The 26,957-nt window shown below is 56.8% G+C and overlaps 1 protein-coding gene across 3 annotated transcripts in view; it reads right to left on the bottom strand.

The window, feature by feature from the left end:
- TTC7A (tetratricopeptide repeat domain 7A) overlaps positions 1-26,957 on the bottom strand; it is a 122,809-nt gene that overhangs the window by 32,186 nt on the left and 63,666 nt on the right. For all 3 annotated transcript variants that reach the window (XM_079941260.1, XM_079941262.1, XM_079941261.1), the window contains 7 exons: positions 26,009-26,146; positions 24,171-24,254; positions 20,281-20,385; positions 11,570-11,687; positions 10,026-10,083; positions 8,766-8,838; positions 5,937-6,097 (listed from right to left, as the gene is read on the bottom strand). In XM_079941260.1, coding sequence (XP_079797386.1) covers positions 5,937-6,097; positions 8,766-8,838; positions 10,026-10,083; positions 11,570-11,687; positions 20,281-20,385; positions 24,171-24,254; positions 26,009-26,146 — 737 coding nt within the window. The remainder of the gene's footprint in view (positions 1-5,936; positions 6,098-8,765; positions 8,839-10,025; positions 10,084-11,569; positions 11,688-20,280; positions 20,386-24,170; positions 24,255-26,008; positions 26,147-26,957) is intronic.

Below are 26,957 nucleotides of genomic sequence, written 5' to 3' on the forward strand. Positions count from 1 at the left end.
GTCACTCAACAAATCTTTGTTGGATAACAGAAGAAGAAAGCTGAGTCACAAGGACTCACGGAGGCCTGGAAAGCTGTGGGGTCCCCATGACCAGCAACCAAAGCTGCAGAGCCTGCTGCAGAAGCTCTATCCTCTGGTCCCACTGCCCCACGTGTGCGTTCCGGGGCCCTGGTTTCTGGCTCCTGGCCCTCTGTCGTGGAGGAGAGGGTGGCGGCAAGCATGGTGAATGCACAAAAGGGGTATTATCTCTTTAAAGGACGGTAATTAGTAATTCCAGCTGATGGCTGCGCTGCATTGTTTTAATGAAGAGTTCTATTTTTATAGAAAACACATAATTGAGTGGAAAAAGCAGGCTATTCTCTGAGTCAGGCGGCCACGCCTCTGGAAAGTCTAAGTCCTCAGCCAGGAGGCCAGAGCCTGCATGCAGCGTGGGCTTCTACAGGAAGTGGGTCTTGTCCCGGAAAACGGGGCCCAAGTCTGATGACCCAAGTTCAAATCCCAGCTGCCCTTCTTGTAGCCATGTACCCTCTGGCCAGTCATTTCAACTTCTCAGAGCTTCAGTTTCTTATCTGGAAAATGGGAATGATGGTATCACTACACCCTGGGGGCTGTTATGAGGAAACAATGCACATAAAAGGCCTAGCACTTCATAAACGGTTCAGTCCACGTATGACCTGTCATTACTACTCACCTAGCCCCTATTATGTACAGCTGCTTACTTAAGCCCTCTGTGCCTCTGTTTCCTCATCTGGAAAGTGGGAGTAACGACAGTTCCTACACCTCCCACAGCTGCTGAGGGGATGAGATGAGTTAATGCACGGAAAGTGCTTAGAGCAGTGCCTGGCACAGAGCAAGCACCGGGTGTGCTGTTATTCTGTCATTATTGAAGCACTTGGGGTTCAAGCGTACCGGGGCTGTTCAGTCAATCAGCCGCCTCGGGTTCTAGTCCCTGCTTTGCCACTCATCAGCTTTCTGACCTTGAGAGACGCTCTAACTCTCCCGTTAGCGTCTTTACCTTTAGAGCAGGAGGGTTGTAAAGACCAAGTAAACAAATCAAACCAAAGCAACGACCAAACAGGGTTAAGGGGTATGAGAGTGCTCTGAGGGCTGTAAGCGCCAGCATCCCCATGTGTTCCCTTCCCTCCTTCCAGAACAACGAACAAAACAACTCCTACGGTCTACCCGTCGGGGGGTCTAGTGGTGTGCTGGGTGTCCAGCTGTGGGTTCCCTACAGGGAGGAAGGGGAGGCAGAGGACAGGCCATAATCTCTGCCCCAAAGGTGCTTCCACACTCGGGGAAGCTCAAGAAACACATCCAAGGCCATTAGGAAACGAAACAGAAGAAGAGAATCAGACACTCAGTTGAGTGGTTCAGCTCTGAGTACAGGAGCTTCAAGGCAAAGTGGAGCCCAAGGGGAGTCTCTGAGGATGGGCAGGATTTAGAAGCAAGGCGAGGTAAGGTACTCCTTGGGGCTGGACTGGCAGGGACAGGTCTGAAGGCCTGGAGGTGGGGCTCAGGGAGAAGGGGAGGGGCAGCCCGTATATGAGTAGGAACCAGCCGCTCCCTCGCCTCCAAGGGCTGTCATCACCTGGCTCTCACCCTGGCCAGGGAAGTGCTGAAGGACACAGGTCTCAGGCTCCTCTAAATGCCATGCCTCTGGGAGAGACTCCACCAGGGCAATTAACTGGCTAAGCTCACACACTTGCTCGTTGAGGATATTATTTTAAAGCTCTAACAGGAGGGACCTCCCTAAAAGGGAGAGGGCCGCAGTCAGGCCCGTCTTTATTACCTTCCCATAGACTAATCCCTAACCTGCAAGGGACGCTTATGGCAGCTTTTCTTAGACCTAAAAAAACAGTAATTTTTCCTTGGCTCTGGAGGATGACACTGACTCATGTCCCCCAGCCTTTTAAGGTTCACACTGATCCTCTACCTCTTAATGAATTCATTCAATGTGATCCGACGTTTAAAATCGACAGCCCATAAGCTTCCACATCCAGGAGTTAGCGCCTTGTTGCTTCAGAAGCTCTGGCCCACCCGCAGAACAGCCGCCTGCGCCCACGGCATCCCCGGCCTTATCTGTGCTGACCGATGGCTGACCCAGCTTCCCTCAGCTGCAGGTCACCTCCAGGTACCTCCAGGTGACTCTCCAAACACAAATTCTTGACCTTGAAAGATATGAGCACAAACCACACAGAGCCATTCCATAACCACCTTGGGGTGGAAGAACTTCCGGAAAGCACGTCCTCAGACGGAACAAAAGTTGGCTCCCAGCCAGGTATAAGACACCACGAAGCAAACACCTTGGGCTTGGTCTATAATCTCTGCCCAGTGAGCAGACCTGGGGACCTGAAGACCACCCACTGCAGACGGGAGGCCAGCCCCACTTCATGGGCACGAATTCACCTCCTGAGCCCTCTCCCAGGGGCAGAAAGGCTGGGCCACTCTTGCTTGAAAGCCAAGGGCCCCAGGCCACGGTGCCTGCCACCAGAAAATGTTCACAGGCGTGAGGATCAGGGAGCAAAGAGCTCAAATGGCTTTAAAACAAAGAACTCCTTCTGGAGAAACCTGCAAGTATCTGTCTTCCTTCCTTTCCTTGTTCTTCCCCAAACAAAGTGACCTAGATCATCTACCCTCCTAGTTGGAGGGTCAGCTGAAGACTCTCTGACCGCAGCGTCACGTGGAGTGAGGTTTCAGGAGGGCCCCAAAGAACCACCAGCAAAGGGAAACGCTGAATGTCAGATCAGCTTCGCCGATGAGGAACTGACCTTTGGGGAAGAGTGTGCCGGTGCCAGTGATTATGCCTGGTTTAACACTTCCCTCCACCACATGGCCTGCAAGTTTACCCCATGGCTCCTGTCCTCATCAGGGGATGTGGCAGCCAAAAATGTTTCATGAACCTGGCAAAGTGATAAACTATGTTTGTGCTAATACCTTTGATTCCAGCCCCCTCACTGGAGTGCTGGTATTTTAAGCGTCCCTTTGATCTACTCCAAGTCCCTAATAAGAACCGTCCAATAAACACGCTGGGTTTAAGTCAGAGACATTAACAGAAGCCCCAGGACTCTGATCCCTTCTGCTCAGTGGAATGCACCACCAGAAATTTATCACATGCAACCTGAGAAAAAGGTGAGGCAGGCCAGGGAGAGATCAGAGGGGTAACCCTCGAGGCCAACTTGGCCTTGGCTGGATTCAGTCACGGTCTGGCCCCAGCTAATGCCTAGTTCTCAGCTCAAACATTTTCCAAAACAGCCCAGGTTTCCTGGGGGAGATGCTGTGACCGGTTCCATTTGCTTACAAGTGGTGAGCTCTGGCTTGTCAAGAGGGCCATACAGCTCCTGCTCTGGGGAGAGCTCCCTAGCGCTCCGACACCCCTCTCCCCAGGACCTTCCAAGGCCCCCAGGACCTGGGCTGGGCTGGCCAGAAACCCAAGAGGGGTGGGAGGGGAAGGGAAGGGCAAACCAGTTTGCTCCTTTTCTGTCAGCCCAAGAGCCTGGGCTTTCAAAACCCGTCTGGCAGGCTGCCAGGTCTGGGGTGGGAGCAGTGACTGACAGGCTGGTTATTGGAAAGCTCCCATCATTAGCCCAGGAATGTTGTTTGGTTACTATGGCGACCTCCCCTACAAGCGGCCTGACTAAAGCACAAGGAATCTGTTACCTAAAACCAGCGCCCCACGGAGCCCATGGCTTCAGGGACCAAGCTTAGCAGTGGCCTGTTCCCCGTGACCCTCCCGGCTGAGCCTCCCAATCCCAGGACTGGAGAAGGGACCAGCAAAGGCATCTCCAAGCTTGCTGTGGGGATCTCTTGCATTCTGAGGCCTGGCCTGGCTTGGAACCCAGGTGCAAACAGGGAGCCTGCTGCCCCCTTGAGGCCCCCGGCAAACTGGCCAGCAACGGCCAGGCCAGCACATGTGTCCAGGGCTCCGTCGGAAGCCCTCAGGATTTCAGGAAGCTGCTCGGGTGTCTGGTTCCCACCGTGCCAGGTTCCCACTGTCCCTGCAGGCCCATCAGTCTCTGCCTCACCACGTTTCTGCCTTTTTAAACTCAAGCTCCATTAACTAAAGGTCATCCCACAGCTTGGAAATCAAGATTCTCTTTGCTTTGCTTTCTAATCCCCGAATTCAGGAAGATTTTCAAGAGTCAACTCCACGAAAGCTGGGTTTTTCTCCTGGAGTCTTGAGTCTGCCCCCCAGGAACGGCAACCTCCTGTGCAGCTAAGGAGCTTGAACACCGGCCCTCACGTGCAGGATGCCCTCCCCCCACTCCCGGCCCACTGAGGGCACTCGTCTCCCTCGGGTCCCAGGTCCCGGCCTTACACTGTGGACCATCTTCCAGACCCACCCCCACTGCTGTCCTTGAAACCAGTTGTAAATTGACTGTGAGATCTTTTCTTGTCTGAGTCTCACAATAGTCCTTGGAGGCAGGACAGATGTCAGTCTTTCAGCAGCTGAGAAGATGCAGGGGCAAGCTTCGGGAGGCACCACAGGTAAGTGACAGCCAGGGACTTGCTGTGGCTCCCACATGGGGACAAGCGCAAGAGGAAAGGGGTCTGTTCCACCCAGCAGCATCCCCCTGGGCCAGGCCTCCCAGACCCCTGACACCAGCCTGCCAGCCTCTCCTACACTAAGGCAGTCTCTGCAGAAAGGAAGAGCCTCTACAAGGTCTCAGCCACCTGGGCCCAGCGAGGCACTGGGTGGCAGACAGACCCAGACCAGGGGCCTTTAAGTGCCTGCAATACAGACCTTGCTGAGGACGCTGAGGTCAGGGCGAAGGAGGCTGACTTTTGTTTGGCTGCAGTGATATTTACTGGATCCGGGGTTTAATTAACTGCCGTGGCAATAGCGGAAGCCACACGCAGCTTGTTCCCCATGCAGGACGCAGCTGGAGAAGCAGGATGCCCTTTCAGTTGAAGAGCAATGACATTGTTCAGTGATCCCTGACCAGTAATGGACTCAGCGACCTTTCCTGCTAATCCAGGGGTCTCATCCATGGGGAAAAGTACGGACTTATTTGCGAAGAGCCACGGTCACACCCTAGGGTCACTCCACAGGGCTGCGTGGCAGGTGGATTTTCCACCCCCCACTCAACTCGTGCAGTCAGATGGGAGACGCGGGCACGGGAGGCTCCTGCACGGGGCTGGGGGCACCGAGGGGCCAGCATGTGGGCCCCCTTCCCTGGCTTCCACAGGACAGCTCTGCTCCCATCTGTTCAGTTTCCACCTGCATGCAAGATTTCACTCAGAAAAAGGACAGTGTCTGATGCCTGGCCCAGCCTCTTGTTTCTTCTGTGACACGCACTCTGACCCAGGGGCCGGGTGAGGCAACCCCTCCCCGCTCTAGGATTCTAACCCTCTCATCGTGACAGTTTCTGTTTCCACCGAAGCGTAACCGACAATAAACGCACACACACAGAGGCACACTCATACACGCGTATGTGCACACACATGGCTGGCAGCAGACCGTGCGTCAGACCCGGCCAGATAGGCGTGAGAATGGAGCTTGGAAAAAAGCCAGGTAACTGGTACTGGAAGAGGAGGACCTTTGTCCTTCGTGTATTTGTATAAAAGTAAAAAATAAACTTCTACACAGTAGGTCTTGCTGTATTGGGATTAGGTAACTAATCCCTTGTCCGCACAGGTTGTTTTATCTACGTGTAGTGTTCCCTAAGCGACCTGTCTTTTAAAGTGAACCGATTTCAGTTCTAATAATCTCTCAAATGCAGGGTGCAGACCAAGAGCCAGGGCTGTCTCCCGAATACAAACAACAGGCTATGTGGAGCTGCCCTCACACCACACAGCAGGTGTGTGCCCTCTGCTCACACCTGGCCAGAACAGAATGCCAGAGCCAGGCTCCGCCCCCACAGGTCCCCGCCCCACCCTGACGCTCAGTGTGTGCACTGACCAGCCCGCCAGCCCAGCAGTGTCCATGGGGAACTCACTTGAAGTTCTCAGGATACTCCGTGATGGCCATGTTGATGACGTCCAGGGCATGCTGATAGTGTTTCTGGGCCGAGAAAAGGAGCGCCAGCAGGTGGAGGGCGTTGGCGTCATCCTTGCACACTTTCAGGGCCTCCTGCAGCTGCTCCATGGCGCTGGAGATCTGCCGGAGAAAGGCACCAGCTGAGCGACCTTCCCCAAGGCCCACACCTCAGCCCGGACTCTGGGGCCAGGTGCCAGCCAACAAGGGTGCAGCAGACTCAATGAGACCCCAGGCACTGTGGGGCAGGCAGGGGCTCTGATGAGAAAACACGCCCCCAAATCACATGGCCGGGAGGGATCTGCTGTCCAAAGTCAGGCCCTGGAAGCTAGCGCTGTGCCCACGCAAGAGGGAAAAGAGGGGCAGGTTCACAGAGTACCACGAAGGATCGGCCGGGAAGCACCAACTAAACCGGAGGAGTGAGGCTGCGAGGAGAGGCCACCCGGACCACTGGCTACAGGACTCTTCTCCGAACCTATTCACGCAGTGCTGGGGGCTGACAGATAGATGCTGCCTCCTACTCAGAGGTTCACAGTGGCAAGAGCTTAGGCTCTGGGGTCAGATGGGGGCATGGATCCCAGCTCTGCCACTTCCTAGCTGGCGCCCAGGGCAGGGGACTTCGCCTGTCTGAGCTGCAGTCCTTACGCTGCAAAGTGAGGATAACGGTCATACCTATGACAGTGGCCGAGAGGGTGAGACGACGTAGGAAAAATGTCCTGCTGAGTACTGAACACGTTTGAAAATGTGAGTTTCCCTCTTCAAGCCCCCAGAGCCCAGGCAGCTAACGAACAGGTAAGACCCTTTCTCTCAGTCCTGAGGGACGTGTTCTCTCAGGCGCTCAGGCCTGGCAGCTGTGTCAGCTCCTGTGACTCCATCCACACCAGGACCCCGTCCTCCCAGGAACCTCGGGAGCCCTTTTCAGGAAGTCTTGTTCTTCACCAAACCTCAGACCCCGGTCTCCAAGGCTCCTTGAGGGGCCTACAGGACACAGGTCAGCTGGGGCCTCTGGTCCCCGGCACCTGCCCGGTCTCCACCCAGCCTCTGCACAGGCTGCGGGCACTACTGCCAGGCCCAGAGTCCTCCCACGGGGACCTCCCTTTGTGGAAGGTCATGGAAAGTAAAGGAGGAAGCTAAGGTCAGTGTGGCTCCTGGCTTGGCCTGCCCATGCCTCCCCAGGGCTGCTCCTGCCCCGTTATTCTGGGCTGGGTGTCCAAATCCTCGGTCCTCACTATTTGAGCAGCCATGCATGCTCTGGGCAGGATGGGCCAGAGGAGCTCAGGGACCCAGGCAGCAGGACTAGCTTAGAGTTCGTTCAGGGACCTTCAACCCCGAGGTTACCAAGATCTGGGTCCCCAAGGACAATGGGTGCCAGGCTCCACTGGCCCGGCCCAGCCATCTCTCTGGGAGGACAGATGCCATTCATCACAGGCGGCTGAATACTTAAAGATATTAAAAAATGCATCACCGAAGGTTTATCAGGAACTTGATTGGCAAGGAAAGCACCGGTTCTTTTACAGAGGGCTAAAAATAAACTGGTGTCGGGTATCTTTGCGTCCACGCTCCTGGGAGCAGCAGAGCAGACTGATGTTTCTGGAGAGAGCAGCAGAGAGGGACAGGTGCCTCCTCCGGGACCTGGAAGTCAGGAGCCAGGGGCACAGTGGGAGAGGGGCTGGGAACACAGCTCCCTGAAGATGAGACCAGGGGCTAGAAGTTGACATCGACCAGTAAAACCAACCACCCGGCCGGTGGACAAGGCTCCAATTGCCCAGTCTCCAAACGGGACAGAGGGACAGGATACTTAGAGCCCCATGGGGTTGCTTCACTCGGTCAGGGTGGGCTCTGGAACAGCCACTGTGCTGGCCTGGCCAGTTCCCAGTTCCTGAGCTCAGGAGAGCTTCAGCGCCTCAGGTGTCAAATGGGGCCACCGGCGCCCTCCTCATCAGATGCAGGGCTCGCCCAGGCCAGTGGGGGTACGGCAGCACCCTCGTCAGCCAGGCTGCCTGTCACCTGACCACGAGCAGATGGGGGCTCTGTGGACTCCTCTCCAACAGTCTGCAGCCCAGCCCGGGTCCCTGCTGGCTCGTCTGCAGGTCCCGAGTGGCCCAGCGTCCACGCCCACTTGATCAAAGCTACCGAGAGGTCCTGCTTCACACAGAGCACCAGCCTGCGGGGCACATGTGGAAGCAGAGGCTCTGAGGGGCCTGGGCGACGGGAGCTCTCGCTCGCTTCTGAAAGGCAATGGCTGGGTGGGTTGCCCGGCCTCACTCCCTGGACAGCTTGGAGAAGGAAGGTGGGTCGGCCTGGAGAGCCATGTAGGTCGAAGGTGGTTGGCGGATAGCAGGTCCCCGTCAGGCCCCAGAGGCCGAGCCTGCCGGTGGCGTCCACAGGGTCAGAGGGAAGCTCTGGGTCACACAGAAACAGCTCCACGTGCCAATCACTCTACTCTAGACCCCTGGGGAAAGCTCAACAGAAGGTGAGGACACAAGCAAATGTTTACTGTGGTCACCTGTCAACTTCTCAGGAGACGGACACACTGTAGGAGGAGTGAGGGCAGAGAATAACCCCTTCCTGTGCGCCCACCGTGGGCCAGGGGCTTTACCACGTTAGCTGACTTAATCCTTACTACGGCCCTCTGAGGTGGAGTATGAAGGTGCTGACATAGCAGACAAGGAAACAGAGGCTCAGAGAGGTCAAGTCACTTGCAAAGGGTCACACAGCCGATAAAGGCAGTGGAGCCAGGAGAAGATCAGCAGCCCCCAGAGACCTGGGTGTTAGAATTGTGAGGACTCACCTGGCGGACGAGGGCCAGCTGCAGGGAGACATAGAGGATGACCTGGGGGTCATCGGGCGCCAGCTGCTGGGCTCTGTATGGGGCAAGGGAGCAGCAAGTCAGCCATCAACGTCGACAACCAGTGTGTGACGTGGGTCTCCAGCGTGCCCGCCCCTGTGCTGGGTGCTGCAGGGCCCAATGTTGGAGATTCTGCCTGGGCCCGCTTTGGAGGGTGCCCCGCGGGAGACCATGGCTGGGGCAGAAAGCCCACGGGCAGCCCAAGGCAGGGGCAGTGGGTGCCGAGAGAGCTGGCTCTGGCTGAGGTGGGGGCCGTCTGGGAGGACAGGACTGCTGGGTGGGGGAAGCCCTCTCCTCCGGGCAGCTGTTGACCCGGCTGTGGCCTGGTACAGAGCCTGGAGTCTGCCCTCTCCACCGCACGACAGAAGGGAACGGTTCCCGGAGGATGTGGGGCTGGGATGGCCTCTCTGGGCAAGAAGCGCTGGGAATGAAGAGCCAGCGGGGGAGGGAAGGAGATGTCCCCTGATCCTGGGAGTTCAGAGGGGGTTTGCCAGGATGGGCCTCTCCTTCCTCCCTGGGCTTGAGAACAGCCTGCCCCAGAGGGGAGTTCCCAGGAAGCTGGCATGAGGAGTCCAGGGCAGGCCCCTACCCAGCAGCCGCCATCCGTGCTCTGAGGGACAAAGACACACGGGGCTCATGGGGAAGAGCCCTGCGATGGGCCAGAGGAAGGAAGGGGAGGGGTGCTCAGGTGGGTGCCCGGGCTGTGGTGGAGAGGGGACTCAGCCAGGATGGGCCTGGAGAGGGAGGAAGGGCTGCTGCTGGGGGAGGGGCTTCTCTGCCGCCCCCTCCCTCCCTTCCTCCCTCCTGGACTCTGGGCTCCCAGGAAATCTCTGTGAGGACCTGGGGTAGGGCTCCTCACAGCCCTCAGGTTGCAGAGGGGCTGGGAGGAGGCAAACACTCTTTCTGAGTCCCTGCTATACTTGTAGGTCACTGTGCAAGGTGCTTTCCTGCTATAGCTCGCGTCCCCTGAGCTCAGGGGGACGGGAGCTGAGCCTGGGGGGAGCTCTACTCATGTGGAAGGGCTCAACCCGCCCACCCAACCCCAAAGGCCTGTCCCTGCTTCCTGTGTGAGCTCTCAGAGCCTCGGTCAGCTGGTCAACAACATGGGGACAGAAACCTTTGCTCTGTCTACACCAGAAGGTCTCCTAAGAGAACAGGAGAAGGAGTCCCCTCGAGCAACGCTGCCAGTCGGGCCTCCCTCACCTCTCCAGCGTCTGCAGTGCCTTCCGGTGCAATTCATCTTGCTTGGATTTCAGAGTCGCTGCAGGAGACAGGATGGAGACGAAGCCATGAGGGGTTGCTGGAGGGGGGCCGACCCAGCTCTGTCCCACCCAGGGCACAGAGCTCTGCGGGGAGAGGCCCCCCCGGGACCCCATCCGGCAAATGCTTGCACTCAAGCAGCTCCAGAATGGTGCCACCGTCTGCCCTGGTTACTGGGGGAAGGGGGGCAGGTGTCGCCCTGGTCCTAGCCTCCTGGCATGATTCTTGACACAACAGATCCTTGTACTCCTTTGCCTTCCTTGCCACCTGGGCCACCCTGACCCTTCCAAAGGCCCAAGCCTCTAGGGAAAAGTTACCACCTCTGTCCTGGCCACATGCCTCCCTGGGCTTCCTTACTGATGAGGCTTCTTCTTTTCTACCAATTTCAACAAATTTCAAGTGGACGATTCCATGGCATTAAGTACGTTCGCCATGTCGTGCCACCATCACCACCATCCGTCTCCAGATCTTTCTTATCGCCCCTAACAGACTGTCTGTACCCACTGAACACCAACTCCCCTCCCACTAGGCCACCAGAAACCTCTATTGTACTTTCCCCATGAGGCTTCTTGATTTAACCCAAACCGGGCACCCTTCTGGTAAATTAAATCACTTTAAATAGGGGAGCACAGGCATTCGAAGCCTTACCAGCACACTGAACCCCTGGGAAGCTTTAAAATGACTGTTGTCAGCCTCCAACCAGACCAGGTCAAGATGCTGCTGGCATGGATGGGTGTCAGGGGTCCCCGGCTTATAAAGCAGCCCTGCTTCTAGAGGATTAAAGGCACATGGAGGGTCTCTGGACTCTGACTGAGGGACTGATGACTCCCTCACTGGACCAGTGTGGAGGGATCCCAGGGTTCCTTATCAGAGCCTCACCGATACCTTGAAGACACAGTGACGACTGTCACTCAAGAACGAGCGGCTGGCACGGCACCAGGATCTCACCCCTCTTCCTGCCCTCGTCTTGCCACTGCCAGCTGTTCTTACCTCTCGTTGTGCGGGGCCTCTGAAGCCTGCTCCCGGGGCGCCGCCTGAATAGGCGGTGTGGGTTGGAGCTGATTACTATTCCGGGTTTGGTCTGGGTGGGGGCCTATCACTCCCTTTCCCTCAAGCTGCAAGGATACAGAAGTAGGTGGCTGCCGATCCCTAGGGGAACACACGGCTGAGCTGGCGGGGTTGGGGATGGAACACCAGACTCCAGGCGGCAAACCCACGCACCAAGCACAAGTATTCAGCAAACGCCTGCTGCGTACCCAGCTCTATGCCATGCACTGGGGGGATTTAAAAGACCCCAGAAGATGACAGTGGTGCCGACGGTAAAGGTGAACCAGAAAGAAGACACTGTGCGGGCAAGGGCTGGTGGCGCATCACAGACGGCAAGCGTCACAGGAGTTCCAGGGGCAGCGGTCCGCGTGGGCTGTGCCGGGGGGCAAGTAGGAGGCCTGAGTCACCCCGAGCAGAGGCTCCTCGGCCCCAGCACTCACCGTCGGTGGCCTGCAGGCTGTAGGTGAGACCCAGTGCCAGGTAGCCCTTGGAGAGGAACTCCCCGGCTTCCTCTCCGAGCTGAATCACCATCATGGCGAAGTGCTGCGCCTCCTTCAGCTGCAAAGAGGAGAGGTGCAGGTCACCGCGGAGGGCCGCCATTCATAGTCACCAGCCCGGGACCCTCAGAACTGCAATTCCTTGCGCCCGACCACAAAGGCCAGGCGCCTTCCTGAGGCCACACAGTCACTGAATGGAAGGAGAGCTGCTTCTTCCACAAGCACCAACCTGGACCTTTTCCCCCACCCAGAGGCCTTGTGCTCAAGATCACGGGACGCCACCTCTCACAGGGAAAGCTTCCCTTGCTCCAAGGATCCCAGCTCCCCGACAGCTGCTCTGCTGAGAGCCTGGACCCAGGAGCAGGCCAGTCTGTGCCAGCTCCTTTCCTCACTCTGCCCGTGTCCGTCTCTGCCCCGCTCGGCAGAGAGAGGGAAGCGGGAGCCGGGGGCAGGCAGGGCTCGGGGACTGGGCCTCCGGGACACCGCCAGCCCTGCAGAGCGGGCAGGCCACCACGCTGGCTCCGGCTGTGGGCTTGCTCCCTGACACCGGGAGCTCTAACTTTTCAGGCCTGGGGTTGTGTTTGTCCTGAGAGCAGGAGGGACTGTTCCAGTTGGAAAGGGACCAACTGGCTCAGGTCACGTGTGTGCACATCACACACAGCATGTGACACGGAGAGAGGGGCACGCAGGCAGCCCTCCGGGGCACCCACGGCAGGCAGGCCTGTTGGGAGGCTGGGAACAGCTGGGGGCCTCAGCTGTGCCCACTCAGGGCCCACAGGCCTCCCAGAGGGCTCCTCCCTCCTACCCACCCAGGAATGGCATCTGCCCGTGTGCCTGCGGTAGCAGTGTCACCAAGAACAACTGGTACCGCCCTCACCAAGGGGCTGAATGATTCATGCCCACAGCCCCACTGCTGCCCAGGTGTCAGGGCTCCCTTACGTGGAACATCTCCCCTTCCCCATCCGGAGGGGCCCACAAAGTGAAGCTGGGTTCTGGCACCCCAGCCGGTGAGCCCGCACTCTGCTCCCGTCCCTGCTCAGGCGCACCCCACCCAGCAGGAGAGGGACAGTTCTGTGCATCTTGTGGCCTCACCACTGGCCACAGCTGGGGGCACTGGTGGACTCTCCCTCCTTGGAGTATGAGGGGACCCTGAGATAGAGGCCATTAGCCGTGGGGAGGCGAGTTGGGCTGAGTTCACCATCTGGGCACAGCCATGGTGCGCTATGTGCAGGAGAAAGGCTGATGGAGCAGAGAACCCACTGAACAGAGGGGATAAAAAACCTCAAACTACAAGAGAGGCAGAGCAGGTGAGGTGGCAGCCCAGAGGGAGATGGTGGAAGGGGGGCTGGATCCCAGCGGCCTGGCCACCACCCCTGACAAGTGGCGACAATGGCAGCTCTCTACCCCCCTGTGGCAGAGCTCAAGCTGCCGGCCTGGGTAGTGGGCCACCTCCAGGTGGGTGGGCTGGTCACCGAAAGGACATGGGAGTCTGGGGAGCTGGGCCTGTAACACCATCAGGCCTGAGGACTCGGGCTTCGGGGGAGGCAGCAGCTCAGTAAACCCCACAGCTGCCTGCTGCCCAGTGTCCGCTGGCCGGGTGGACCCAAGTCTGTAGATGCGGAGATCTGTCCCCTGGAGCACGTGGCCCAGCAGGACTCAGGAGAGCCGCGGGGCCCTGAAGTCGGAGCCAGGCTGAGTGAAAAGCACAGGACAAGCCTCGCGACACAGGCTCGGCCCAACAGACACGGGGCCTTGAGCAAGTCACTTCAGTTCTACGTCCCAAAGGGCCTTACCTGCAAAATGGGGAGCTGGACCCCCTCCCACAATGTAACTACTCCTCCCTACAAACCTCCACTGAGGCTTCTGCAGCACCAGGCTCTATGCTGGGCCTGGCTGGGGAGGCCCAGTGACACGGGGGCAGGGTGCCCGGATGAGCACGCACGGAACCCCTAAGGAGGGAGAGACCCCACAGGACAAGGTGGCTCTTAATTAAGGCTCCACTGTATGGTGCTGGCCTGGGGCCATGGGAGCTCCCCAGGAGCAGGCAACCTCCTGGCTGGGGTTGTCCAAGGAGGCCTCGTGGCCGGGGGCGGGCAGGGGGCACCAAGGGAAGGGTAGGTGAGCAACAGCATCTTGCCTCCTTGTTAATATCCCTACTGCTGGTGCAGCTGGTCTCCCACACTGTCTTTAGGCATCATTATGCCCCATTCAAACAGGAGCGAGCTTTTTTATAAACCACCAAGTACGAATTATAAACAGAATTCAGAAACCTCCTGCACTCCACGTGTGTACACTCTTCTCACGGCCATGTCCTTCCTCAGCAAATGCCAGCTTCTACCTCCGGCAGCCCAGGTACAGAGGGTGCCAGGAACAAAGCTCGGCAATTACTGGCAAACAGGGAAAATTCCTCTCCAGTTTATACATATCATATCCCGGATTAACAAAGCTCACCCTCCTTTAGCTTTAAAAAGTGACAACGTACATCCTTAGCTTGTCCAACTTGTGGTCCCCTCTGACCCCAGGCTAGTAGCTGTCCTTGGCCAGTACTTGCAGCCTTGCCCACATAGTTTAAAATGGTCTTCAGGTGTGGTGTCAGCATCTGTCTCAAATCAAACCCACAAGGCTTCCATGGACCCTTTTCTTACATGGCCGACACCATTTTGATTTCTCTTACCTACCACAAAACAGTTTTTTGCATGTGGAGTCATGGGATTATGAACAAAAAGAAGTATCATCAATTCTCTTAAATGTGATAATATACAATATGATACCATACAGTATTAATAGATTTATACATGGGTGCTCTAACTAGCGAGCAAAAGGGAAAAAGTCACATCAAAAATCAACAAAAAACCCCAATATGTATGTATTTCAAATATAAAATATATATTAAAAACATATATACATAATGCACAATTCCTGTTCATCTAAGACAGCAGGGGGAATCCTAAAGCCCTTGAAAATATGGCTTTGCCACCTTTGTTCTGAAGTATGATAATCCCACCTAAATCCAGAGTCAGCACCATGTCCATGGGTAAATTTTCCATGCAGAGAGCAGGACGGCCTAGCAGCTTAGAACACAAGCTCTGGGGCCAGGCTTCCTGGGCTCAAACCCTGGCGTGGCTATTTACTGTGTGACCTTGGGCAAGTCACTTCACTTTGCTGTGCCTCCGTTCCCTCTTCTGTAAAATGAGGATAACGGGCGTGTGTCTCACAGGGTTGCGGGGAGGACTGAATGAGATAAAGACACAATGAATGCTCAGAACGGTGCCTGAATAAACATAAACTACTATTATTATTATTGGTTGTGATTTTAGATCTATAGTTAATCTTCCAGAATTTTTTTAAGTCTCAGCCTCACGCATGGGGTGAGTGCCATCTGAATAGAGCCCCTGTCGCCTAAGGCTACATGAGCTCACTGACAAATTAGGAGGTGGCATCAAAGACCCTCCTGGAATCCAGAGAGGGGCCACCACTGTCTGCCTTTTGTCTCTGGCCTGACCCTTCGTCTCAGATAAGGAGCAACTCTACACAAGGACAGCGGGGTCTCCCTGTGCAGTCAGCTGCGCCAGGTCGGTCAACATCTCTGTCCCGTGGTCTGGGACACACATACGTGTAACCACCCACCCACCCTGTCACAATACTCACCTCTACTGTGGGTAATACACTCGGATATTTTCTATGCTATTCTGTGATTGTCTATTTCTTTTTTGAAAAAGTTCTATTTCACAGTCCACTAATGGGTCTCAACCTACAGTGTGAAAAGTAAATGGCTGATTGATCCACCCAGCGCCTGCCCATCTACAACCACCCAGCCGTCTAGCACCTCACCTGCCCTTTCCAATCTCCATATACTTCCTCCTGTGGCCTCCAAAGTTAACAGCTAATGGCTCTGGAGTTGTGCTGCTGCTTCTGCAAGATTTGCTCGGGTTACAGCACTGGGACCTCCTTGCTCATCAAAATACTTCCAGGGTGAGGGGTTTCCAAAACTTTCAACCATTCTCCTCCTACACCGCTTTTTAATACCTCCTTTCCTGTGGAGGCCATGTAACTTTGTCACAAAACCCACGTGGAGATCCTTTCTCTCTTCCTCCCTTGCAATTCTAGAGCAGCTGGGTGCCCACCTGGCGTGTCACAGCACGGCAGCCACTTGATGGAATGGGTGTCTTACAGCTTAGGTTCTGAGGCACAGGGTGCTTAGGGGACCTATCCAAGGTCACCCGGCTGGTAAGTGAGAAAACTGAATTTCCAACCCAGGTCTTCTGAGTCTACGTTTGGATCTTTCTGAGCTGCCTGATTCATGGCTGCCCTCTGTGGGTCTTCATTTTTCTCCTCTCTGTCCCTTTGGGAAAAGGACGCATCGAAGGATGTAATGTTTCGACGCTTTGCTTTTGCTTTCTGTAAGTACGGAAAGCATTCCCACACCTTTCCAAGTTCCTGCATCTCTCCAGTTCTCCTCATTTGGTCCCCACACAGATAGGCTCCTGGCCTGTACACTCTGCTCCGGCTCAGGCTGCCCGGTTCATCTTGCAGTGGGCCAAAGAGCTTGCACCCCTGGAATCTTCACCTCTTCTTCCCTCCCTGGGAACCAGAGAAAGGTCATTTCTGAGCCCCCAGAGCTCTGCTTAAACAGCACCTCCAGTTTCTCCTTAGTTGCTTCCCATAGGATCCAGGACCTGTTGTTATCTGCTCTACTGAAAATGCACTTTTTTCTTCCTGGAAGGAACAGGTACTCTTCCTAATTTCCACAAGCTCGTGGCAGGAGAGCTGGCATTCTTTCTGGCCTCCTGAACACTTAATCCATCTTCCTGGCCCTCCCCATCCCTGAATCTCAAAAATGAAGGCAAAACCGCAAAGGCACATCCTTCCTGAGAGTCGGCTACAGGGATGGCCGCCATTTACCAGGTACCTCCCACATGCTAAATAAGAGGGACACTGCTCAGCTCTGATAGTCAGAGCCACCCTGTAACAGTGGATGTGACTGTTTCCAGGTTACTGATGAGGCACAGAGAGGGTAGCTGACTCACCCAAAGTCACACAGCTAGGAATCTGAACCCTATCCTCTCAGCCTCCAAAGCCTGCACTCCTTCCACCATCCCATCCCACCCCCTTAGGGGAAGAGGCCGAGGGACAGCACCGCAGACCTTTCCAAAGATGAGCATGGCCTGCTTTTCCATTCCACAACCTCCTCTCCTGTGTGTGACACACAGGCACACCCCCATCTCCTGTCCTCCTAGAAAGGTTTTAACTTTTTTAATTAAATGAATTTGAACTAATTGTGTTTGGAGGGATGTGAAAAAATATTTACAGCTCCCTTTTCTCCTGCCCCAAATAACTGGCTGGGGACCCCGGCAAGATGCTGGTCATGCTGAGGCAGGGGGCTGCCCCACTGCTGTCACTGGGTCAGAGCCTGGGATGCCCTCCTCCACTGAGGCAAGCCTCAGGCTAAGCAGCGGGGCCAGTGCTCTCAAACCCAGGGCAGCCGGCATGGGACAATGCCGGCACCTCTGCCCAGGCCCCTCCTCACCTGCCCTCACCCAGGGGCAACCTTGATCTCAGACCCAGACCCAGTCTGGAGCATCCTACGCTGGCTCTGGGCATAAGGACGGGACGCGGGGACAGCAGGTGCTCCACCTCTGGGCACACGGCCACCTGGTCCGCTTTCACCCAGCACAACTCGTTTTTCCAGTGTCCCAGTTTCAGCCTCCCTTCCTGCAACCCGGGCCAAACTGTTTATCCCCAGATCTCGGGCCCCAGCTCATGGGGCTTGGCTGGGCAATGGCCGGGCCTGCTGGGGGCTGAGGTGAGCCAGGACAGCTGTGAAGGCAGGAGGCGGAGGTGGCATCGGTCGCCTTGCAGGATCTGTGCCCCGTTATAAAGCACCAGCACCCCTCTGCCCTCCCGTCAGACCCATTCTTCCTGCTCTCGGCCCTGAGGACAGAGAGTGCTGGGCTGCCCCTCTCCTGGCCGCCTAGGAGAACAGGCTGCCCTGGGCCACCTACAGCCTGCTCTCAGCCCAGCACCAACCCAGGGAGCCAGGGAGAACCGTGAGCCAGATGTAGACCTCCCACACCTGTCCCTCGTGGACTGCTGAAGCAGGTGTTATTCTGTATTTCTGAACACCTACTATGTGCAGGGTTCTTTGTGGGAGAGAAGGGCTGAGGGTGTGAGAAACAGTAAGTGAAGAAGCTCCCCGTTTAGATAGAAAGGCAAGTACCAAACAAGGCAGAATTCCTTGACAAGTGACTGTGCTCACTGGCAAGTAGGATTCATCCAGTAAGCACTAGGCATTAACTCTGGGCTAGGGTTTCAAGAAAGAAGAGAGCGAGTTCCTGCCTTCAAGAAACACACACGCAGCAAAAAATGCAATGCCTTGTGCTAAGTGTCCAAGGCAGGTAGGGAGGCACAGGAGGTTTTGTTCAGGGCAGGGAAGGCTGCCTGGAGCCCAGCCCCAGCCCTCCAGCAGGACCACGCTCTAGCCTGTACCCGAGTTGAACCCTGGCTCAAACCAGCCCCCAAACCCAAATAAACTTCTCCGCTGAGGTTAAACAACTCACCCTCCTCCCCGATTCTGAGGTCCAGTCTGCATGTTTAAGTTTCCTTTTGGGCTTTTCTATTTATGTTGTCATTGATTACTTTGCTCCTAACTCATCTGTTTTCAATTTGGACTGATTGGATCCTAATTTTATTACCATGTAATCTGAATGCACATAATCACTGTAATTATGCTGCTGAGGGAAACAGCTCCTCCGCTGCGGAAAGACCTACATTTAGGGTTTCCCAGCAAGGGCGGCCATTGGCTGGGTGGACCCACAGCCAACTCAGAGCTGGCAGCCCTTGGGAGCACAGAAGTCCTCCCCGCCCCGCTCCTGGCAAGGCGGGTATTTGGGCTTCATCCCAGGGATGCACTTGAGGCCCCTCTCAGGAGCCCTGGGAACACACAGGGGTGTGAGCCACAGGTCAGCGAGCCCACCCTCCGGCTCACGCCACCACCCACTGCTGCAATGCGCTCAGACTGGGTCCCCACTCTGCCGGCACCCACATCTCAACGGCACCCTACCCTCTGGGGTGTAAGCGCTAATAGTCTCCCTAAAAACACTTGGGGGACGAGTTTCCCCACTAATCATGCGGCTGAGGAAAGCAAGCTGTGATGGAAGGGCCCGCCGCTGGCCCACCTCGGAGCCCAGTCCATGGCCTCCTCCTCCTGGAAGCCTCCCTGACCTGTCCAGCCCTCTCCATACTTTATGCCATTTACGCCACATATGAGGAACAGTGAATCTCTTACCCACCTCATCCCGAAGCCTCTTCCAAATGCCTAGAGCCTATTATAGATCAGTCTTATAGAAAAACATCATAAAGCCTGGGGCCAAAGCCAGGCTCTTCCCTCCCCCATCATCCACAGTCGTTTGGGGCCAAGGCAGGGCCATGTGCGCATATCATACATGGGGACCTGAGGACCAGGGAACAGAGGGAAAGGCGCTGCTTCCTCCCCCCTCCACCAATCGTGCGAGGGAGTCAGACCCTGCAGCACAGGGGGGATGAGGCCCGCTGGGCCGTGAGGCAGGGACCCCTCGGAGAGGGTCCTCAGGATACCTGGCGGAGTCTCCCTCCCCAGGACTGGAGGAGCTGGAGAGGCTGCTAATTCTGAAGTGCCTGCTGTAGGCACCTGGAGCCTGGCCCCTTTGCCTTGGAACAAGCTGGGCACCCGACAGCGAGGGTAGGCTGGGGTGTCACGACATCAGGAAGGGGAGGACCATGTATGGGAGAAGCTCCCCCTTTGGGAGACGCTGGGCCAGTGAAGGAACGGGGCTTATTTAGCCTGAAGAGAGGAGATGTGGGTGGGGCTGACAGCCAACACATGGGAGAGATGCTGCACTGTTCTATGTCACTCAAGAGGGTGGAAATAGGACCTCCCCTGACATCAGGAGGCTGATGTGGACCTGAGGAAGCCAGGAATGTAGGCAAGGGAGCTCCCAGCGAGAGGAGACAGCCGTGCAGAGGCCCTGCTGCTAGACCCCCCAGGCTGGGAGCAGCAGCTGGGAGCCTGGCGGAGGGAGCACCAAGGCGAGGCCTGGGGCTCTGGGTTCCTGGCCCAGGGCTCTTTGCTCACTCCCCCTGCTGACCTCCTCGAGGTAAAGTGCTGCTGGCCGGAGGGCACACGTTGAGCTCATCTTTAGTTCAGCCGCCTCAGCAGAGCGGTAAGCAGGGAGCTGAGCACAAGGCAGGGACCAGGGGGCTGGAGCCCAGAGGAAGGAGGGGGCTGACAGAGAGGCCACCTTCCCATTGGCCAGGAGCTGGTTCTGACTCCAAATGGTGCGTTGGCCCAGGTAACTCCAAGGTCCTGCCCACTGCCCCTGCTGCTGGGCAGGCGGGGGGCACCCCAACTTTTGACTCCACATTTGGCTCCCTGGAGACATTCAAGGCTGAACCACAAACCTGACACCATCCTGAGTTGGGGATGGAGGCTGGAGTTTTCTCAGAAGCCATGCTCCACCCCCCTCTCCCCTCCAGGCCTGCCCGCCTCGAAGCTCCCCACGCTCCCCCACCCCTTACACACACAGCGAGGTGCCCACACGATCACCTGGCGCCCACCTGCCACCATCCTCCCACAGGAAGCCGCCAGGACCTGGGCCCTGAGCCCGTAGCTCACTCACCCAGTGCAGGGACCCTATGCAGAGCTTGGCGGCCATCAGGGGCACCGTGGGGTCCGAGGGCCGCAGCTTCACGCACTCCCGCAGCAGCGACACGGCATAGGATGACTGCAGGAGAAAGGGTGGGCAACACAGTCACTCGCAGCCCTGGGCTGTGGCAGACTGGGTGCCTCATGCCCACAGTGGGGGCAGCTCCCAAACAGCCAGCCCCGGCTCTGCACCCTGTTCCTCCCAAGCCAGGAAGAGGCCCAGCGGGAGGAGCCCAGGCGGTGGTGGCAGGCAAGTCCCCCTCCCCGGGTCTCAGTTTCCTCATCTGGAGAATGAAGGCTGTGACCCTTGCCCAGAAGTGATGTGATAAGAGCTAAGGTGAGAACAGAGGGAAGCTCTTCAAAATGAATTCAAATGTGAACCACAGAAATTTTAGAGGTAGAAGGAATTCTCTCAGACCCCTGAGTTCAACACCCTCAGTTTATAGGTGGCAAGATGAGGATAAGCCCACATGGGGACTGGAGGCAGGACCAGTGGTGGGGAGTGCGGGGAACATAAAGGCCGGCAGAGAAGCAGCAGGAGAGAAGCCGTGGGGATGGGGCCACACTAGACGTGCTGAGGATGGCTAAGTGCGGAAGGTCTGCAAAACCCAGCTCACAGGCCAAATCTGGCCCTCTGCCTGCTTTTGTTAATAAAGTTTTATTGGAACTTGGCCACGTCCATTCATGTGGATATTGCCTATGGCTGCTTTTGTGACGCAAAGGCAGAGTGGAGTAGTTCCCAGACAGACTGTTTGGCCCGCAAAGTCAAAAATGTTTACTCTCTGACGCTTTACAGAAAGTGTGCTGACCCCTGTTCTAACTGCTTTATAAATATGAAGTCATTTGCTTTTCACAGCTCTATGAGGTAGGTAGCTATGTCCCTATTTACAGATGAGGAAACTGAAATGCAGAGAACTTAAATAGTGTGTTTGAAGCCACACTGCCCCTAAGTGGCTGAGCTGGGGTTTGAGCAGTCTGGCTCTAAGCTTGTAACCACTGCCCTATGCTGCCTCTGTGGTGACTACCTTGGCCAGAGAGGAGGCCTCTCTCTCCCTGCTCTACACACACACACACGCACGCACGCACGCACGCACACACACGCGCGCGCGCGAGTGTAACTACAATTCCCACAAGCTGGGCCCTGCAGTGGGCCTAGCTCCCTGCCGTTAGTTAGCTCTCATCCTCCCCAGGCCCCGCTGGGGAAATGGGGGATCTAGAGGACTCTCCTGTCCACAGCACAGTGTGGAGACTGGCTGATGGAGACCTGGGGCCCCACTGGTCTGTGTCCACTCCGGACCCCTGCCTTTCTCTAGCTCCCTTTCCCTTCCCCCCTGAGAAAGGAGAGCTTTTCTCAGCCCCAAGCATGGGGCTGGGGGATGTGGGGTCACTGCATGGAGGGGGAAGAGACCATGGCTCTTGCCTGTCAGGTGCCCACAGAAAGGCTGGGGAGAGACGACAAAGTCCCCACCACACTGCTCTCTCATGAAAGAAGAGGCTATGAGACCAAGAGGGTGTTAGCATATGACCGGCTGGGAGGCTGCGGGGGAGGGAGGTGCCTGGGCTGGGGCGAGGGAGGCCGGTGAGGGACTCTGCAAGAGCTACCAGGCCATCCCCCTCTCCGGAGACCCCCTCCCGTGAAGGTCGCTCCCAGCTCCCTCAGCACGGCCCCCTCTGCCCACACACTCCAGCAGGCCTGCCCCCTCCCTGGCTGCTGACCTCTGCATCCCTGAAACACAGCCTTCTCTAACCCTGACCCTCCATGTCCCACCCCTACCCAGACCACAAAACACTGCTATTTAAGGAGCCATCTGAGGACTCCACAGTCGGAGCTGCGGGCTCTTTTTTTGTCATTCTGGTTACCTAGCAACGCAGCCACTGTGATTGCCGAGGAGACCGAGAAGAGTGACCTAAATCATGCCGTGGGACTCCTCCTCTCTTCCTGCAGGTGGAGGTGCCAGATATATTGATATCCACTCAGCCTCACCTTCTGCGCACAATCGCAGGTGCAGAACCTTGATTCCCACCTTAGGCTCTTGACAAAGGCGAGGTCTGGCCACGCTTCCGAGGGCTGCCTGAGCCAACCCGGCAGACTGATCCAGTGCGCGGGGTTCCTGAGGGGCGGGGGGTGGAGAGTGCGCTTCCAGAACGATCTCCTGCAGCACTGAATGCAGGGGCGGGTGTAACCCAGCCTGGGGGGCCTCACGCATGAGGAGCTCACTGATCACCCCAACCTCCTGCCTGTAAGGCCATTCTCGTATCCACCTTGCTGGTCTGGGCACCAGCTCCCCGGATCTTGGGGTGTGCCAGGGGTATGCCAGGCTGCATCTGGACCTCTCTGAGCCTGGCTCTTCTCAGTAAGGAGGTTGAAGACCCTGTAACATGACACCTTTTCCTGAGACTGGGGGGGGCTTTCAGGAGCACCCCCAGAAATTAAAGATAACTTCTGAGCACAGTGCACTCTTCTCAGGAGGGGTCACCACTTTCCTCAGCATCTCCAAGGGGTCCATGACCCACAGAAGGGTGAGAACCTGGCCCTGGGCCTCTTGGACCATACTCACTATTACAAGACTAGAGGCTCCTTCTCTGTTCCCTGGAGGTGGGAAGAAGCTGTCGCAACCCACTGCAAGCTGTCTGCCCAGGCTCCACACGAGCTCCAGCACCTCGCCACCCCGAGGGCCTCGCCCTGTCTGTGTTCTGAACTCTGAGCCTCGACGAGACCCTGCGGAGTGCAGAGCCAGGGTACGTCATGTCATGACTTCAGGATGTTCGGGGAGGTGGCCCGTGTGATGGGGGAAGGGGAAGAGGTTTGGGAAGACAAATGCCTGGCAAGGGAAGTCGGGTGCAGAGAAGGCTCCCACTTGATTCTTGGCTTCACCTCTCTGGGCCCTTCTCACCTGTCAGGCTGCAGCACCTGCCCTTCTTGCCCTTTCCTGCCAGGACCTGGCCACCCTCCATTCATGGAGGAGCGGCTGGCAAGGCCGGGAGGGCCCTCCTCAGAGATGGCTGCGGGGCTAGAAATGGCAGGTGGCGCGGTCGGGGCGGGACGGGGGGCAGGGAGGAATCCCCTCAGCCCCACAAATGGGCTCCGGGTGTTACAGCTCTTGGAACCATCTGCGAGCTCATGCCTCCTCACTTCCTGCCTTCGTAGCATCCTCGGCCCCAACACCCTCAGCGCCCAGCTCCGGAAAGGTTTTCCTTTCATGTCACTGCTGAGAATAGCGGCTTACGTAAGTGTGATTCTCATGGGAGGGAAAACCAGTGGGTGCTGGGGCAGAGCTTGGCAGGTGGAGAGCAAATGCAGCTCTGGAAACTGGAATAAGGTCAGCCCCGCGCTGAGCAGGGTTCCTCCTGACCACCCCCGGCCACGTCCTCCTCTCCTCGAAGCGCTCCCTCCACACTCCCTCAGGGGAGGGGGGGGCCCCTGCTCCCTCCTAGGTGAGTTCAGGATGTCCTATCCTGATGCCACGCTCCCTCCTGGGCAGGAAGAGAGCTGCGGCCCCAATGGAACAACGTTCCCCTCGCCTGGAACCCATGTCCATGCCTGCCTCAGGCAGTCACACCAACCAACTCACAGGCGGAAACGCTACGATGCCCCAGGCGTGCACATATACTCGGAGAAAAGCATCCGGAGACACACCTGCCTACCTGGCACGGTCGTAACTCACAGGCAGGCACCAGATTCACACAGGGGTCTGTGTGGGACCCTTCATGCCCCTCATTCCCTGGAGATTAAAATCAGCTGCTGGACGATATTTCTGAATCACTGCCCCGCCCTCCGCCCACCTCTGGGAAGGACTAGAGGAGAGCAGACCACCTCCCCCGCCAAGGGTGAGTGTACAACCCCCAGCGCACCCTGGGTCTTACCTTCCCACAAGCCACCATGGAGAGGGCCACTTGGTACCAAAGGTGAAATTCTCCAAATGCAAACTTCATGGCTCGCTCCAGGCACTGGGGAGAGGGAGACGGTCAGTACTTCCCCTCCAGGGATCCTTCCCACACCAGCCCACCCCATACCCTTCCAGGGGAATCTCTGCCCAAGTCGCTTCCCGCAGGAGGTCGCCAGAGCTCACACTTGGTTCCTGTCGGAAAACTCCAGGGGTAACCTGTCTCTGCCACTTGCATGCTGTGTGACCTTGTGCAAGTCTCTCACCCTCTCTGGCCCTCGGTTCCCACCTCCATATCATGTGAACACCTCACAAGGGCGATGGTGAAAACCAAATGAGATTGGTTAAAGTGCTTTCAAAATGTAAACATCAAATAAAAATAATAACAGCTGACAATTCTTCTTACTATTGTGCCTGGCACCATACTCAGCTTTCTACGTGTATTAACTCATTTACTCTTCCCAACAACCCAGTGAAGTGGGTTCTCTAATTACCCCCCACTTCACAGACGAAGAAGCTGAAGCTAGGGCCAGTCAGTGGCAGATGTACTGACTCTAAAGCCCGTGCATAAAACGCTGCCCAAATGTACACGCTTCCTTCTGCTCTCCTCTACGACCACTGAGAAAAACCGTCTGTTCCCTGGCCTCTCTGATCCTGGGCCATTCCAAGTCAGACGCTGCCTCCGAGATCTGACCGTCATCATCAGAAGTGGTTCCAGGTGACAGAGGCAGAAGCCAGCATTCGAGGCCAGGATTCACTGTGTGGCCGTGGTCAGGCAGGTGGGGGACAGAGGTGAGGGGTACAGGACCACACAGCAGGTACTTTCAGAGCTTGGTGGCCTGGGTCCCCCCATGCTGGCTCAACTGCACTCCCTGCACCATCCTGGGCAGAAACCCACCTCTCTGGGCCTCGCCTTCCTCACTGGTGAACTTGAGAGACCGCTTATCCCCCCACGTTAAAGAAGGTATCTTCTGGAAGCACCTCGCACAGTGCCTCGGTGTGAGTAAGGGCTCAGTAGGCGTGACCGCCCCTCCTCTCGGGAGCCCTCCCAAACACGTGCAAAGAGAAGGCCACCTGTACAAGGGGCTGAGGGCCCCCATGCCACCCTTGATCCCAGCCTGGATCTGAAAGCTCAAAGAAGCGCGCAAGCCATTCGCACTGTGGGGAGGGGGCAGGAGAGAGCGGCAGCTCTGTGCTCCTGGTCCCCACATCCTGGAGAGGGACCACCCTCTGGGCCCAGCCCATGGAGCACTGCCCCGGCAGTGTCTGCCCAGTACAATGGGCGTGCTCCAGGCTCCCGACCACACTCAGCTCAGAACCCTGCCAGGACAGGTAGTCACAGAACAGCAGCATCACCTCTGGGGGAAACTGAGGGGTGCGTAACTTTCCTCCTGTGTTTCTCTATACAACACCATGCGTTCTTTCACAAGAAAAAAACACATGAAAATATCTGTAAAACTGGGCTTCCCTGGTGGCGCAGCGGTTGAGAGTCCGCCTGCCGATGCAGGGGACACGAGTTCGTGCCCCGGTCCGGGATCCCGCATGGGGCGGAGTGGCTGGGCCCGTGAGCCACGGCTGCTGAGCCCACGCGTCCGGAGCCTGTGCTCCGCAACAGGAGAGGCCACAACAGTGAGAGGCCCGCGTACCGCCAAAAAAAAAAAAAAAAAAAAATCTGTAAAACAAACAAACAAAAACCACCCTGCCAGTGAAGGGCAGCCCTCTCGGCACTGGAAATAAGACAGTCCCCAGCTGGGTCTCCCAAGAACAGAGCTGTACCCCTTGGTGGAGGCAGGGGAGGGGCAGCGGAGGAGGCTGTACCTCGGAGAGCATGACGTACTGGCCCCTCCTGCCCAGCGTGATGCTCAGGAGGTCGTAGATGGCCGCAGCGTTCCGCAGGCTCACTGCCCGGTCCTCCTCCTGCTCCGGTGCCCGGCTCAGCACCACATCCCGAGTAGCCTGTGGGGAGACACGGTTTAGGAAAGAGCAAGGACAGAAAATGAGCAGGTGCCTGTCCCCACAGGGCCCCTGCCTCTGAGGCCCAGTGACCGTCGCCCTTTCGCCGCTGACCCAGGCCACACTCCTAGAACCAGCCAGAGCCTTTCCCCACCCCCCAGGAGAGCAAACCTGGGGTGAGAGCAAACCCTCCACCCACAGCCCGGGCTGGGGTGAGACGGCAGTCCTGAGGGCCCATGCTCCTGAACTTCAGTGTTTTATTCTGCAAACAGTCAAATCTACAGAAAAGCCACAAGAACAGTACCACAGCAGTAAACCCAATTGTTAACACTGAGCACACTGGCTTTGTCTCTCTAATAATAATAATAGTAGTAGTAGTAGTAGTCAGTTAAGGCAACTTGGCCCTTCACCCCTAAAGAAAAGAGGACAGTCTTTCTATAACCACAACAGAAATGCCAAATTCAGGAAGTGGAACACCGTTATTCCTATTCTCTAATATCAGCTTATTCCAGATTTTGCCGCCTATCCCATTGATGGCCTTTCTGGTAAAGTCATCATGCCAGGATCCAACCCAGGATTGGTGCCATGTCTCTCGTGCCCCCTTTAATGGGAAGAGTCCTGCAGCCCTTGCCTGGCTCCAGGATACTGGCATTATTGAGGATACAGGCCAGCTGTTCTGGGGGACAGCTCCTTGTGTGTGTGTAACCGTCCACTCACAGAAGGAGCTTCAGATAGCATCTGGGACTGACTAGATCAGATGGGCGGCTCTGCAGCTTGACTCACAGGACGGGCGTTTGGGCTGTGGCCCCTCTGT

Source organism: Stenella coeruleoalba (genome assembly GCF_951394435.1).
Source record: "Stenella coeruleoalba genome assembly, chromosome: 13".
NCBI classification, from domain to species: Eukaryota; Metazoa; Chordata; class Mammalia; order Artiodactyla; family Delphinidae; genus Stenella; species Stenella coeruleoalba.